The 16,493-nt window shown below is 48.4% G+C and overlaps 1 protein-coding gene across 1 annotated transcript in view; it reads right to left on the bottom strand.

Annotated features, from left to right (window-relative positions):
- Positions 1-16,254, bottom strand: part of ANKRD35 (ankyrin repeat domain 35) — a 39,347-nt gene extending 23,093 nt beyond the window's left edge. Inside the window, exon 1 of the mRNA XM_075193036.1 lies at positions 16,108-16,254. Coding sequence (XP_075049137.1) covers positions 16,108-16,158 — 51 coding nt within the window. The 5' untranslated portion in view covers positions 16,159-16,254. The remainder of the gene's footprint in view (positions 1-16,107) is intronic.
- Positions 16,255-16,493: the final 239 nt, after the last annotated feature.

Raw genomic sequence — 16,493 nt, 5'->3', positions numbered from 1 at the left:
ATAATATGCAGAATATATCACTATGTATCTGTCAGGGGGTAGATGGGACAGAGCAATGTTCTGTAGATCTCTAGAGAGGTCAGTAATGTAATAATCTGCAGAATATATCACTATGTATCTGTCAGGGGGTAGATGGGACAGAGCAATGTTCTGCAGATCTCTAGAGAGGTCAGTAATGTAATAGTCTGCAGAATATATCACTATGTATCTGTCAGGGGGTAGATGGGACAGAGCAATGTTCTGCAGATCTCTAGAGAGGTCAGTAATGTAATAATCTGCAGAATATATCACTATGTATCTGTCGGGGGGTAGATGGGACAGAGCAATGTTCTGCAGATCTCTAGAGAGGTCAGTAATGTAATAATATGCAGAATATATCACTATGTATCTGTCAGGGGGTAGATGGGACAGAGCAATGTTCTGTAGATCTCTAGAGAGGTCAGTAATGTAATTATCTGCAGAATATATCACTATGTATCTGTCAGAGGGTAGATGGGACAGAGCAATGTTCTGCAGATCTCTAGAGAGGTCAGTAATGTAATAATCTGCAGAATATATCACTATGTATATGTCAGGGGGGTAGATGGGACAGAGCAATGTTCTGCAGATCTCGAGAGGTCAGTAATGTAATAATCTGCAGAATATATCACTATGCATCTGTCAGGGGGTAGATGGGACAGAGCAATGTTCTGCAGATCTCTAGAGAGGTCAGTAATGTAATAATCTGCAGAATATATCACTATGTATCTGTCAGGGGGTAGATGGGACAGAGCAATGTTCTGCAGATCTCTAGAGAGGTCAGTAATGTAATAATCTGCAGAATATATCACTATGTATCTGTCAGGGGGTAGATGGAACAAAGCAATGTTCTGCAGATAACTGTGCTCTGTGCAGAAGGTTATAAGGCAGCAGAATGACACAGGAGTTACGATGTTACATAGGCAAATCTATTTCCCATCTCATAGGGTAACACCCTTATTTTTAAGAATTAAATAAACACGAGTCCGGATCTGCTTTACAAAGCAAATCTCAATAGTTAATATAAACAGCAGTGTATAAAGGGGATGTTATTTGCCTTCAGAAAAGTCAACACACCCATAAATTGCCAATAAATCAAGTTGCAGAGCCATGAAGGCCGTTGTCAGGTAGTGATGCCTTTTATTGTGCTGCTCTATTCAAGTGGAAAATTTAAAATAAGCTTCCTGAGCCGGAGGATATAGAGGAAGTGTCCTGAGCCAGAGGATATAGAGGAAGTGTCCTGAGCCGGGAGATATAGAGGAAGTGTCCTGAGCCGGGAGTTATAGAGGAAGTGTCCTGAGCCAGGGGATATAGAGGAAGTGTCCTGAGCTGGGAGATATAGAGGAAGTGTCCTGAGCCAGAGGATATAGAGGAAGTGTCCTGAGCTGGGAGATATAGAGGAAGTGTCCTGAGCCAGAGGATATAGAGGAAGTGTCCTGAGCCAGGGGATATAGAGGAAGTGTCCTGAGCTGGGAGATATAGAGGAAGTGTCCTGAGCCAGAGGATATAGAGGAAGTGTCCTGAGCTGGAGGATATAGAGGAAGTGTCCTGAGCTGGGAGATATAGAGGAAGTGTCCTGAGCCAGAGGATATAGAGGAAGTGTCCTGAGCCGGGAGATATAGAGGAAGTGTCCTGAGCCGGGAGATATAGAGGGAGTATCCTGAGGAGCCGGGAGATATAGAGGAAGTGTCCTGAGCCGGGAGATATAGAGGAAGTGTCCTGAGCCGGGAGATATAGAGGAAGTGTCCTGAGCCGGGAGATATAGAGGAAGTGTCCTGAGCCAGGGGATATAGAGGAAGTGTCCTGAGCCAGGAGATATAGAGGAAATGTCCTGAGGTGGAGAATATAGAGGAAGTGTCCTGAGCTGGAGGATATAGATGAAGTGTCCTGAGCCGGGAGAAATAGAGGAAATGTCCTGAGCCAGAGGATATAGAGGAAGTGTCCTGAACCGGGAGATATAGAGGAAATGTCCTGAGGTGGAGAATATAGAGGAAGTGTCCTGAGCCGGGAGATATAGAGGAAATGTCCTGAGCCAGAGGATATAGAGGAAGTGTCCTGAACCGGGAGATATAGAGGAAATGTCCTGAGCCAGAGGATATAGATGAAGTGTCCTGAGCCGGGAGATATAGAGGAAATGTCCTGAGCCAGAGGATATAGAGGAAGTGTCCTGAACCGGGAGATATAGAGGAAATGTCCTGAGGTGGAGAATATAGAGGAAGTGTCCTGAGCTGGAGGATATAGATGAAGTGACCTGAGCCGGGAGAAATAGAGGAAGTGTCCTGAGCCAGAGGATATAGAGGAAGTGTCCTGAACTGGGAGATATAGAGGAAGTGTCCTGAGCTGGAAGATATAGAGGAAGTGTCCTGAGCTGGGAGATATAGAGGAAGTGTCCTGAGCCAGGGGATATAGAGGAAGTGTCCTGAGCCAGAGGATATAGAGGAAGTGTCCTGAGCCAGGAGATATAGAGGAAATGTCCTGAGATGGAGAATATAGAGGAAGTGTCCTGAGCTGGAAGATATAGAGGAAGTGTCCTGAGCTGGGAGATATAGAGGAAGTGTCCTGAGCCAGGTGATATAGAGGAAGTGTCCTAAACCAGGGGATATAGAGGAAGTGTCCTGAGCCGGGAGAAATAGAGGAAGTGTCCTGAGCCAGAGGATATAGAGGAAGTGTCCTGAGCCAGAGGATATAGAGGAAGTGTCCTGAGCCAGGAGATATAGAGGAAATGTCCTGAGGTGGAGAATATAGAGGAAGTGTCCTGAGCTGGAGGATATAGATGAAGTGTCCTGAGCCGGGAGAAATAGAGGAAGTGTCCTGAGCCAGAGGATATAGAGGAAGTGTCCTGAACCGGGAGATATAGAGGAAATGTCCTGAGGTGGAGAATATAGAGGAAGTGTCCTGAGCTCGAGGATATAGATGAAGTGTCCTGAGCCGGGAGAAATAGAGGAAGTGTCCTGAGCCAGAGGATATAGAGGAAGTGTCCTGAGCTGGAAGATATAGAGGAAGTGTCCTGAGCTGGAAGATATAGAGGAAGTGTCCTGAGCTGGGAGATATAGAGGAAGTGTCCTGAGCCAGGGGATATAGAGGAAGTGTCCTGAGCCAGAGGATATAGAGGAAGTGTCCTGAGCTGGGAGATATAGAGGAAATGTCCTGAGGTGGAGAATATAGAGGAAGTGTCCTGAGCTGGAGGATATAGATGAAGTGTCCTGAGCCAGAGGATACAGAGGAAGTGTCCTGAGCTGGAAGATATAGAGGAAGTGTCCTGAGCCAGGGGATATAGAGGAAGTGTCCTGAGCCAGAGGATATAGAGGAAGTGTCCTGAGCTGGAAGATATAGAGGAAGTGTCCTGAGCTGGGAGAATATAGAGGAAGTGTCCTGAGCCAGAGGATATAGAGGAAGTGTCCTGAGCCAGGGGATATAGAGGAAGTGTCCTGAGCCAGGAGATATAGAGGAAGTGTCCTGAGCCAGGGGATATAGAGGAAGTGTCCTGAGCCAGGGGATATAGAGGAAGTGTCCTGAGCCAGAGGATATAGAGGAAGTGTCCTGAGCCGGGAGAAATAGAGGAAGTGTCCTGAGCCAGAGGATATAGAGGAAGTGTCCTGAGCCAGGAGATATAGAGGAAATGTCCTGAGGTGGAGAATATAGAGGAAGTGTCCTGAGCTGGAGGATATAGATGAAGTGTCCTGAGCCGGGAGAAATAGAGGAAGTGTCCTGAGCCAGAGGATATAGAGGAAGTGTCCTGAACCGGGAGATATAGAGGAAATGTCCTGAGGTGGAGAATATAGAGGAAGTTTCCTGAGCTGGAGGATATAGATGAAGTGTCCTGAGCCGGGAGAAATAGAGGAAGTGTCCTGAGCCAGAGGATATAGAGGAAGTGTCCTGAACCGGGAATATAGAGGAAGTGTCCTGAGCCGGGAGATATAGAGGAAGTGTCCTGAGCCAGGGGATATAGAGGAAGTGTCCTGAGCCAGGGGATATAGAGGAAGTGTCCTGAGCCAGAGGATATAGAGGAAGTGTCCTGAGCCGGGAGATATAGAGGAAGTGTCCTGAGCCGGGAGATATAGAGGAAGTGTCCTGAGCCAGGGGATATAGAGGAAGTGTCCTGAGCCAGGGGATATAGAGGAAGTGTCCTGAGCCAGAGGATACAGAGGAAGTGTTCTGAGCTGGAAGATATAGAGGAAGTGTCCTGAGCTGGGAGATATAGAGGAAGTGTCCTGAGCCAGGGGATATAGAGGAAGTGTCCTGAGCCAGAGGATATAGAGGAAGTGTCCTGAGCTGGAAGATATAGAGGAAGTGTCCTGAGCCGGGAGATATAGAGGAAGTGTCCTGAGCCAGGGGATATAGAGGAAGTGTCCTGAGCCAGGGGATATAGAGGAAGTGTCCTGAGCCAGAGGATACAGAGGAAGTGTTCTGAGCTAGAAGATATAGAGGAAGTGTCCTGAGCTGGAGGATATAGATGAAGTGTCCTGAGCCGGGAGATATAGATGAAGTGTCCTGAGCCGGGAGATATAGAGGAAGTGTCCTGAGCTGGGAGATATAGAGGAAGTGTCCTGAGCCAGAGGATATAGAGGAAGTGTCCTGAGCTGGGAGATATAGAGGAAGTGTCCTGAGCCAGAGGATATAGAGGAAGTGTCCTGAGCCGGGAGATATAGAGGAAATGTCCTGAGGTGGAGAATATAGAGGAAGTGTCCTGAGCTGGAGGATATAGATGAAGTGTCCTGAGCCGGGAGATATAGAGGAAGTGTCCTGAGCCAGGGGATATAGAGGAAGTGTCCTGAGCCAGGGGATATAGAGGAAGTGTCCTGAGCTGGGGGATATAGAGGAAGTGTCCTGAGCCAGAGGATATAGAGGAAGTGTCCTGAGCTGGGAGATATAGAGGAAGTGTCCTGAGCCAGAGGATATAGAGGAAGTGTCCTGAGCCAGGGGATATAGAGGAAGTGTCCTGAGCCAGAGGATATAGAGGAAGTGTCCTGAGCCAGAGGATATAGAGGAAGTGTCCTGAGCCAGGGGATATAGAGGAAGTGTCCTGAGCTGGGGGATATAGAGGAAGTGTCCTGAGCCAGAGGATATAGAGGAAGTGTCCTGAGCTGGGAGATATAGAGGAAGTGTCCTGAGCCAGAGGATATAGAGGAAGTGTCCTGAGCCGGGAGATATAGAGGAAGGGTCCTGAGCCAGAGGATATAGAGGAAGTGTCCTGAGCCGGGAGATATAGAGGAAGTGTCCTGAGGTGGAGAATATAGAGGAAGTGTCCTGAGCTGGAGGATATAGATGAAGTGTCCTGAGCCGGGAGATATAGAGGAAGTGTCCTGAGCCAGGGGATATAGAGTAAGTGTCCTGAGCCAGGGGATATAGAGGAAGTGTCCTGAGCTGGGGGATATAGAGGAAGTGTCCTGAGCCAGAGGATATAGAGGAAGTGTTCTGAGCTGGGAGATATAGAGGAAGTGTCCTGAGCCAGAGGATATAGAGGAAGTGTCCTGAGCCAGGGGATATAGAGGAAGTGTCCTGAGCCAGAGGATATAGAGGAAGTGTCCTGAGCCAGAGGATATAGAGGAAGTGTCCTGAGCCAGGGGATATAGAGGAAGTGTCCTGAGCTGGGGGATATAGAGGAAGTGTCCTGAGCCAGAGGATATAGAGGAAGTGTCCTGAGCTGGGAGATATAGAGGAAGTGTCCTGAGCCAGAGGATATAGAGGAAGTGTCCTGAGCCGGGAGATATAGAGGAAATGTCCTGAGGTGGAGAATATAGAGGAAGTGTCCTGAGCCGGGAGATATAGAGGAAGTGTCCTGAGCCAGGGGATATAGAGGAAATGTCCTGAGCCAGGGGATATAGAGGAAGTGTCCTGAGCCGGGAGATATAGATGAAGTGTCCTGAGCCGGGAGATATAGAGGAAGTGTCTGATTATGGGGGTAATGTGAAAGTGAAGTCTGCCTTGTTGAACTGTTCCATATTATCTACATTTTATATTGGACAACCTTGTACCCTTGATGTTTCGGATGCACTGACCTCTCGGGCATTTTACAGAATTCATCCTTATTTAAGCTGTAGAACATGTTCTATGCAGGAAACCTGAGCACTATGTTTGCTGACTTAGCTGTGGCTTCTGCTGGTTAAACATTAAAACACAACTCGCATAGTTTCCTCAGTCAGTGTCAGACAGGAAGGCTGCTGCGAGGTCAGATAATGGAGCTGCGGTGGAGCCAGGCAGAGGTTGCTGGTACTTGTAGTTCTACAATAGGTGGAATGGGAATGTTACTGGTGACGGAATTTTCCAAACAAGAAGAAAGATGACAGCGATTTATATTTATAGTCCATTTTCTAATATTCTTTATTGTTCCGGCTGGAGCTGTTCCGCTACTAGACGTCATAAGTTCTTTAGATAAATGAGCAGATCCTCTTGGTACAGTCACTATGAGGAGCACTGCTGAGCACTTTAATGGCAAGGGCGTAATGTCCGACACACTGATCACTGAGTTCCTACAGTCACTACGAGGAGCACTGCTGAACATTTTAATGAAAAGGAGAATGTCATATACAGACATGATCCCTGCTACCTCCTCCTACATCACTATGAGAAGCACGGCTAATAAAATTGACCGAGAAGGGAATGCAAACCCACTTACGTGATCACGGAACTTCTCCTCCTATAGTAACTAAGAGGAGCACTGCTTAACATTTTAGTGGTGAGGGGAATGCCTTACACACAGATATAATCAATCTGTCTCTCCTCCTACAGGCACTGTGAGGAGTACTACTAAACTTTTTACAAAGGAGGGGAAATATCATAGACAAAGATGTGACCGCTAAGCCTCTCCTCCTGGGTACTGTGAGGAACACTGCTAAACATTTTAATGGGGTAAATGTCATACACAAACAATCACTGAGTCCCTTCTCTTGAGGTCACTGTGAGGAGCACTGGTAAATATTTTAAGGAGTGAGGATTTGTCAATTCAGCTTACGACAACAACACCATCAAATGGAAAACCACAAGTCTCAAACATTCCAGATAATAGATCCTATACCTAAAACAATTGACATGTAAAATGAAGGGTGGAATAATTGGGCACAACCTGGCCACGCCCTCATCCACCGATCCGCACCCTAATTTTCCAAGCCTCCCTCTGAACTGCTCCCGAATCTTCTTGCTTAACCCAACTGCCAACAACCGAACTTGTAGACAATTTCAATCTCGGCCAATCAGATTGCAAATTAGAAGTGGCGGCTATCACTTCCTGGTCGACCAGCGACCACACCAAAAACAACGGCTTATTGTCAGTCCGTCACTCTAGCCCATATGGCCATGATGAAAAATGGGGGCAGGGAATAATGAAAAGATAGAAGACATATTTATGTGTGTGGTCACGTAAGCTAGAAAGGCATTAATTATAGGGAAGGAATCCTGCCCTGCCCGATCCAGATTATTTACAGTACAAGCGCTGGTTATTCAAGGTATTTAACACTTTAATGGCACTTGGTCCCTGTTTATTTTCTTGTTATTTGCGCACAGCTGTTTAGTGGCTGTATGTTCAGAAAGTATGACAGTGTTCAGGAAGTATGAAGGTGTTCAGGATGTATGTTCAGAAAGTATGACAGTGTTCAGGAAGTATGAAGGTGTTCAGGATGTATGTTCAGAAAGTATGAAGGTGTTCAGGAAGTATGAAGGTGTTCAGGATGTATGGAGGTGTTCAGGATGTATGTTCAGAAAGCATTATGGTGTTCAAGAAGTATGAAGGTGTTCAGGAAGTATAAAGGTGTTCAGGAAGTATGTTCAGGAAGTATGAAGGTGTTCAGGAAGTATGTTCAGGAAGTATGAAGGTGTTCAGGAAGTATGAAGGTGTTCAGGAAGTATGTTCAGGAAGTATGAAGGTGTTCAGGAAGTATGAAGGTGTTCAGGAAGTATAAAGGTGTTCAGGAAGTATGTTCAGGAAGTATGAAGGTGTTCAGGAAGTATAAAGGTGTTCAGGAAGTATGTTCAGGAAGTATGAAGGTGTTCAGGAAGTATAAAGGTGTTCAGGAAGTATGTTCAGAAAGTATAAAGGTGTTCAGGAAGTATGAAGGTGTTCAGGAAGTATGAAGGTGTTCAGGAAGTATGTTCAGGAAGTATGAAGGTGTTCAGGAAGTATGAAGGTGTTCAGGAAGTATGTTCAGGAAGTATGAAGGTGTTCAGGAAGTATGAAGGTGTTCAGGAAGTATGTTCAGGAAGTATGAAGGTGTTCAGGAAGTATGAAGGTGTTCAGGAAGTTTGTAGGTGTTCAGGAAGTATGAAGGTGTTCAGGAAGTATGTTCAGGAAGTATGAAGGTGTTCAGGAAGTATAAAGGTGTTCAGGAAGTATGTTCAGGAAGTATGAAGGTGTTCAGGAAGTATAAAGGTGTTCAGGAAGTATGTTCAGAAAGTATAAAGGTGTTCAGGAAGTATGTTCAGGAAGTATGAAGGTGTTCAGGAAGTATGAAGGTGTTCAGGAAGTATGTTCAGGAAGTATGAAGGTGTTCAGGAAGTATGAAGGTGTTCAGGAAGTATGTTCAGGAAGTATGAAGGTGTTCAGGAAGTATGAAGGTGTTCAGGAAGTATGTTCAGGAAGTATGAAGGTGTTCAGGAAGTATGAAGGTGTTCAGGAAGTTTGTAGGTGTTCAGGAAGTATGAAGGTGTTCAGGAAGTATGAAGGTGTTCAGGAAGTATGTTCAGGAAGTATGTTCAGGAAGTATGAAGGTGTTCAGGAAGTATGAAGGTGTTCAGGATGTATGTTCAGGATGTATGAAGGTGTTCAGGAAGTATGTACAGGAAGTATTAAGATATTCAGAAGTTTGTTCCTTTAGAACAAAGTGGAAAAATGAAAGATTGTCTCTTCTACCCCTTTTATCTACTCTAAATCTGAATCTCGCTGTAAAGATGTGTTAGAATTTGGTACATTCGCTGACACGTAATTTATATTTCTGCGCACGGTGGGAGTTTTTAGCTGCCGCATACACACAGCGGAGGCAGCCATTTTTGCAGTCAACATGGAAGGAACCAGGGACATCTCAGAGAAGCGTTGTGGAGGCGGCCACTCTCCCGCCAATAGCTGACGCATTATTGCGCCCGTAACGGCGCACAGAGTGTCATTATCTTATCTACTTTTCCTTTTCTCCTTGTTCATTATTGACAATTATGAAATGATATTCTCAAAAAAAAAAAAACAAAAAAAAAAAAACACACACACCAAAAATATGTTACCACAGAAAAATACCCGAACGGTCTTATATAAACTAGTTCCGATAACATTTGACAGCCGGGCTGCCCTCTAGTGGACAACAACCGACTCACACTTGCGCTTCGAAGTTTTGCGTTTACAGCGTAAATGCGCTAAATTCAATTATAAATAGTTGTCTGTTTGCGCTTAATTGATTTTATTTTATAGAATGTTTACATTTTTTTTAATTCGGACAGCGAACATTACTGTGTTAAGAGTTCAAAATGCGCATGGAAAATTTTAATTCTTGGCCTGGCTTGAATTTCAAATTCTTTACTCTAAAAGTTCAATTTCTTGCGAAGTTTCAAACTTTAAATCCCACCTTATTAAAGAACCTCTACCCAGCAGAGGTGGTATAGAGGCATTCTGGGGCAAACGCAGGATTTGTAAAGGGGGGTTTCCACACCTATGCGCCAGTGGGCGTGACCAGCATGCATGGGGGCGTGGCTATAATTTTAGACAGTGCTTGGCTGCTCTCCAACTCTTCCTATCCCCATAATATACATGGGCAATGCTGCGTGCACTACTGTTAGGTGCACGCAGCTCTCCCTTTTCTAGCAGAGCCATGTGAAGCGGGGGCAGTGTCCAGCCACCTCAATTATACAGCGCCCCAGGCTTGGAGGAGGGTTTCCAGGTACTAGGAAACCCCATTTGTTTGCCTATGGTATTAAAAGGGAATTCTACCTACACGATGAAACAGAGGAACTGAAAAGGATCCGAGCACCCACAACAGGTTTTAGGAGAGAGCATACGGATGTGAAGTTACAGCCCCCAGACATTGTCGTGCAGCTAATATATAATATAATAGACCGGTGGGTGTTCCAGCCTCCCCCGGATCTTCTGTGTACACAGGTGCTAGGAAAATGGGGACTCGGTATGCTTCCTGGCAGACAATGGTCTAAAGAATAGACTTAAAAGGTCTTTTGTGTTGTGTAATTCAATCTTAATGTGTCACTCAATGGGAACGTACATTATAAAAGCTCCCAGCCGCTCTGTGCCAGCCTGAGAATCGGGTATCTAACCCCCAGCCCCCACCCTTGAATGCCATTCCTAGGGTCACCAGCCTAAATACGCCCCTGGAGAATAATAAACAAGGCTACAGCACACACGTGGCACCTGGTATGTACCACAAAAACAAATCCGCACCCTTAATTTTATTTAAATAGCTACAATTGTCTAGTTATTTATGGCAAATTCACGACTGTAAAGGTGCATTCTGCTCGATTGCCGTCCACAATTGGAAGCTCGTTGCTAGTTAGTAACGACCTTGGCGAGAATTAAATTAAACGCTCAAATCATTCCTTACAGAACACAAAGGGCTGTAATATTGTATAAAGGGCTCACCGTGTATGTTACCATAAACTTCACATCAACCTTAAAATATAAACCTTTGCATGCCAATAAACACACGGAGACGTGAAATAAGTTATTAAAAATTGGCAGAAATTTTATTATAAGGATTATATTAAACTAAACCTATGGTGGCGGAGAAAGGGCACTGCGGAACAGCTCTCAAGCTGATCACACAAGATCACTTTGGGGACAGGCGCAAACCGCCATAAGTCCGCAAACCACGGGGAACAAATCCCTACACAAATTGCGCTGAGTTGGCGTCAGAGTGACTGCCCCTTTCAAACTCACGCTGCCCTCCCTCACCGAGCCGGACAGGGACCCTCCTCACCGAAGGGCCAAAAGGAGTTACTGGTGCCTCAAAGGGGGGACCTACGACAACTACCTGTGCGCCCACTAATCAGCCGCTGAACGCAGTGCCTTCCTACCCCCACGTTAACACAAAATACTAAAATAAGGAGTGGGTGGGTGGGATCTCGTGCTGCAAGTGAGGCAGAGCAGGAAGTACAGCCTGATATATTCAATCAAAGTCCCTCCCACGGAAGCAACCATTGGTCGGTCCACACCCCATGTTAACCCCTTAAGGTAAGTGTTTAGCTTATTACAAACCCTGTCGCCCTTTAAGTGCGTTCGTCCTAAAAGCCTCACTTGTCATTAAGCCAGAGCAACAGACTATGGTTTGCAAAAGGACGATATTTGGGTATAAAATATATGTTAATAGAAAATCTTCTGTGCACTTTGGAAAAACTCGCAGAATGTACGAATAATTGGTTTTCACTTTCGTTGGGTAAACCACAGGAACCTAAGCCAATTCTACACGTAAAGCTCATTCGCCCAGGTGCCAATGATATTTTGTGATGTCATGGGGCTTTTGTCGCGCAAAAGTGCCCAAGTTGTTATAATGACAGCCCCAATGGCGGTATCTAACGACAAAAATGGAAACGTGATCCGGTACAGGAATGGGAGTACCCTTGTTTTACATACGGAGAACCAAAAAGGACATATATTGTTTTCAAATGAACTCAAGTAGGGAGAATAATGTCAATTTAAATACTTATATAGGTACTCAGGGGTAGACCAAACCTTCTAAAAAGGGACCCACCACAATCTATAGCAAATACAGAGCTTGGACATTTTACACACAAATTGAAGCCAATCACACTGCAAATCAAATCAGACAACGTTCCGGTCACTCGCAATTCAGGCTGGATAATCAGATCTGCTCCACAGAACAATATATCCCACTTCTACATTTTGGCAAACAAACGTCAGTAAGCAACAAGCGGGCAGCCTGCCAGCTGGGATTGAGGGCACACAGGGTGCAGAGCTGATCATTGCTGGGTGTCACCAGTGAGGAGACATTTACACAGACACAGAAATCTGCCACTTCCACAGCGTCTCACCCCAATGCCCAACGTTTCCCTGTCTGTCTACAGAGCTTTGTCCCTGCCAGCCTCTCTCTGTGACCCACAATGCTCCCTAATTCATGTGCCCTGTCCCTCTATACCAGCCTCACTCACATCACCTCACACCTTCATGTGCCCTGTCCCTCTATACCAACCTCATCTTGACCCACATCACCTCACACCTCCATGTGTCCTGCCCCTCTATACCAGCCTCACCCTAACCCATATCACCTCACACCTCCCTGTGCCCTGTCCCTCTATACCAGCCTCACCCACATCACCTCACACCTCCATGTGCCCTGTCCCTCTATACCAGCCTCACCCACATCACCTCACACCTCCATGTGCCCTGCCCCTCTATACCAGCCTCACCCTAACCCACATCACCTCACACCTCCCTGTGCCCTGTCCCTCTATACCAGCCTCACCCACATCACCTCACACCTCCATGTGCCCTGTCCTTCTATACCAGCCTCACCCTAACCCATATCACCTCACACCTCCCTGTGCCCTGTCCCTCTATACCAGCCTCACCCACATCACCTCACACCTCCATGTGCCCTGTCCTTCTATACCAGCCTCACCCTAACCCATATCACCTCACACCTCCCTGTGCCCTGTCCCTCTATACCAGCCTCACCCTAACCCACATCACCTCACACCTCCATGTGCCCTGTCCTTCTATACCAGCCTCACCCTAACCCACATCACCTCACACCTCCCTGTGCCCTGTCCCTCTATACCAGCCTCTCTCTAACCCACATCACCTCCCTGTGCCCTGTCCCTCTATACCAGCCTCACCCTAACCCACATCACCTCACACCTCCATGTGCCCTGTCCCTCTATACCAGCCTCACCCTAACCCACATCACCTCACACCTCCCTGTGCCCTGTCCCTCTATACCAGCCTCACCCTAACCCACATCACCTCACACCTCCCTGTGCCCTGTCCCTCTATACCAGCCTCTCTCTAACCCACATCACCTCCCTGTGCCCTGTCCCTCTATACCAGCCTCACCCTAACCCACATCACCTCACACCTCCATGTCCCCTGTCCTTCTATACCAGCCTCTCTCTAACCCACATCACCTCACACCTCCCTGTGCCCTGTCCCTCTATACCAGCCTCACCCTAACCCACATCACCTCACACCTCCATGTGCCCTGTCTCTCTATACCAGCCTCACCCTAACCCACATCACCTCACACCTCCATGTGCCCTGTCCCTCTATACCAGCCTCACCCTAACCCACATCACCTCACACCTCCATGTGCCCTGTCCCTCTATACCAACCTCACCCTAACCCACATCACCTCACACCTCCATGTGCCCTGTCTCTCTATACCAGCCTCTCTCTAACCCATATCACCTCACACCTCCATGTGCCCTGTCCCTCTATACCAGCCTCACCCTAACCCACATCACCTCACACCTCCATGTGCCCTGTCCCTCTATACCAGCCTCACCCTAACCCACATCACCTCACACCTCCATGTGCCCTGTCCCTCTATACCAGCCTCACCCTGACCCACATCACCTCACACCTCCATGTGCCCTGTCCCTCTATACCAGCCTCACCCTAACCCATATCACCTCACACCTCCATGTGCCCTGTCCCTCTATACCAGCCTCACCCTAACCCACATCACCTCACACCTCCATGTGCCCTGTCCCTCTATACCAGCCACACCCTAACCCATATCACCTCACACCTCCCTGTGCCCTGTCCCTCTATACCAGCCTCACCCTAACCCACATCACCTCACACCTCCATGTGCCCTGTCCTTCTATACCAGCCTCACCCTAACCCACATCACCTCACACCTCCATGTGCCCTGTCCCTCTATACCAGCCTCACCCACATCACCTCACACCTCCATGTGCCCTGTCCTTCTATACCAGCCTCACCCTAACCCATATCACCTCACACCTCCCTGTGCCCTGTCCCTCTATACCAGCCTCACCCTAACCCACGTCACCTCACACCTCCCTGTGCCCTGTCCCTTTATACCAGCCTCACCCTAACCCACGTCACCTCACACCTCCCTGTGCCCTGTCCCTCTATACCAGCCTCTCTCTAACCCACATCACCTCCCTGTGCCCTGTCCCTCTATACCAGCCTCTCTCTAACCCACATCACCTCACACCTCCCTGTGCCCTGTCCCTCTATACCAGCCTCACCCTGACCCACATCACCTCACACCTCCATGTGCCCTGTCCCTCTATACCAGCCTCACCCTAACCCACATCACCTCACACCTCCATGTGCCCTGTCCCTCTATACCAGCCTCACCCTAACCCACATCACCTCACACCTCCATGTGCCCTGTCTCTCTATACCAGCCTCTCTCTAACCCACATCACCTCACACCTCCATGTGCCCTGTCCCTCTATACCAGCCTCACCCTAACCTACATCACCTCACACCTCCATGTGCCCTGTCCCTCTATACCAGCCTCACCCTAACCCACATCACCTCACACCTCCATGTGCCCTGTCCCTCTATACCAGCCTCACCCTAACCCACATCACCTCACACCTCCATGTGCCCTGTCCCCCTATACCAGCCTCACCCTAACCCACATCACCTCGTACCTCCCTGTGCCCTGTCCCTCTATACCAGCCTCACCCTAACCCACATCACCTCACACCTCCATGTCCCCTGTCCCTCTATACCAGCCTCACCCTAACCCACATCACCTCACACCTCCCTGTGCCCTGTCCCTCTATACCAGCCTCACCCTAACCCACATCACCTCACACCTCCATGTCCCCTGTCCCTCTATACCAGCCTCACCCTAACCCACATCACCTCACACCTCCATGTCCCCTGTCCCTCTATACCAGCCTCACCCTAACCCACATCACCTCACACCTCCATGTCCCCTGTCCCTCTATACCAGCCTCACCCTAACCCACATAACCTCACACCTCCATGTGCCCTGTCTCTCTATACCAGCCTCTCTCTAACCCACATCACCTCACACCTCCATGTGCCCTGTCCCTCTATACCAGCCTCACCCTAACCCACATCACCTCACACCTCCATGTGCCCTGTCCCTCTATACCAGCCTCACCCTAACCCACATCACCTCACACCTCCATGTGCCCTGTCCCTCTATACCAGCCTCACCCTAACCCACATCACCTCACACCTCCATGTGCCCTGTCCCTCTATACCAGCCTCACCCTAACCCACATCACCTCACACCTCCATGTACCCTGTCCCTCTATACCAACCTCACCCTAACCCACATCACCTCACACCTCCATGTGCCATGTCCCTCTATACCAGCCTCTCTAACCCACATCACCTCACACCTCCATGTGCCCTGTCCCTCTATACCAGCCTCACCCTAACCCACATCACCTCACACCTCCATGTGCCCTGTCCCTCTATACCAGCCTCTCTAACCCACATCACCTCACACCTCCCTGTTCCCTGTCCCTCTATACCAGCCTCACCATAACCCACATCACCTCACACCTCCATGTGCCCTGTCCTTCTATACCAGCCTCACCCTAACCCACATTACCTCACACCTCCATGTGCCCTGTCCCTCTATACCAGCCTCACCCTAACCCACATCACCTCACACCTCCCTGTTCCCTGTCCCTCTATACCAGCCTCACCATAACCCACATCACCTCACACCTCCATGTACCCTGTCCCTCTATACCAACCTCACCCTAACCCACATCACCTCACACCTCCATGTGCCCTGTCCTTCTATACCAGCCTCTCTCTAACCCATATCACCTCACACCTCCATGTGCCCTGTCCTTCTATACCAGCCTCCCTCATAATGCCATCTTGGCATGTCTCAACACACTCCCTCCACGCTGGCAGCCTTCACTCCTCTCCTCACCAACACCTCACAGTGTAATGTCACTTCTACCTCGCCTACAATTTCCGCCACCCACATGACGAGCTCTCACTTGTCCAAGATGCCACCTCTCAAGACCATTCCCCTCTACGCTCCTTTCATCATCCTCCAACCTCACCCCCCCCCCCCTCCTCCTCCCTGGTTCAGCCATGCCCCCCTCGCCCTCTTGAGTCAGTGTGATTTTGACCAGTCTTATCCATGCCCCCGAGCCCACTGGTTTACTCACCTCTGATGGTTTGTACGTCTGCCTGGCAAACAAAGTCTGCCACTTCTTCATAGCGGCCTTCCCCCCCACCCTGGTTGGGCAGGGCTGCCTCTCCCTGGCACAGAGGAAGCGGCACCCAGGAGCCTCTACTACCTGCCGGCGCGCTCAGTCATCTCGCACAGCGAAAGTGAAAAACTTTTCAGTCAGCCTTAAGCAGTTCCTGGTGTCTGAGTGTGTATGTGTGTGTGTGTGTATGTGTGTGTGTGCGGACACCTGCTGCCACTCCGTTGTGTTGTCCTTGTCATGCTCAGATTACGGTCACACATTCGTCCCTCCCAGGCATTTCAACAGGTGGGTCCAGGCCACTGACCTCTAGGCTCTTTCCATGTCCCCAAAAAATAAAAATA

The sequence above is a fragment of the Mixophyes fleayi genome, chromosome 12 (genome assembly GCF_038048845.1).
Source record: "Mixophyes fleayi isolate aMixFle1 chromosome 12, aMixFle1.hap1, whole genome shotgun sequence".
Classification (NCBI taxonomy): Eukaryota; Metazoa; Chordata; class Amphibia; order Anura; family Limnodynastidae; genus Mixophyes; species Mixophyes fleayi.
Note: the sequence above shows the minus strand (reverse complement) of the source record. Positions and strands in the feature narration are given on the sequence as shown.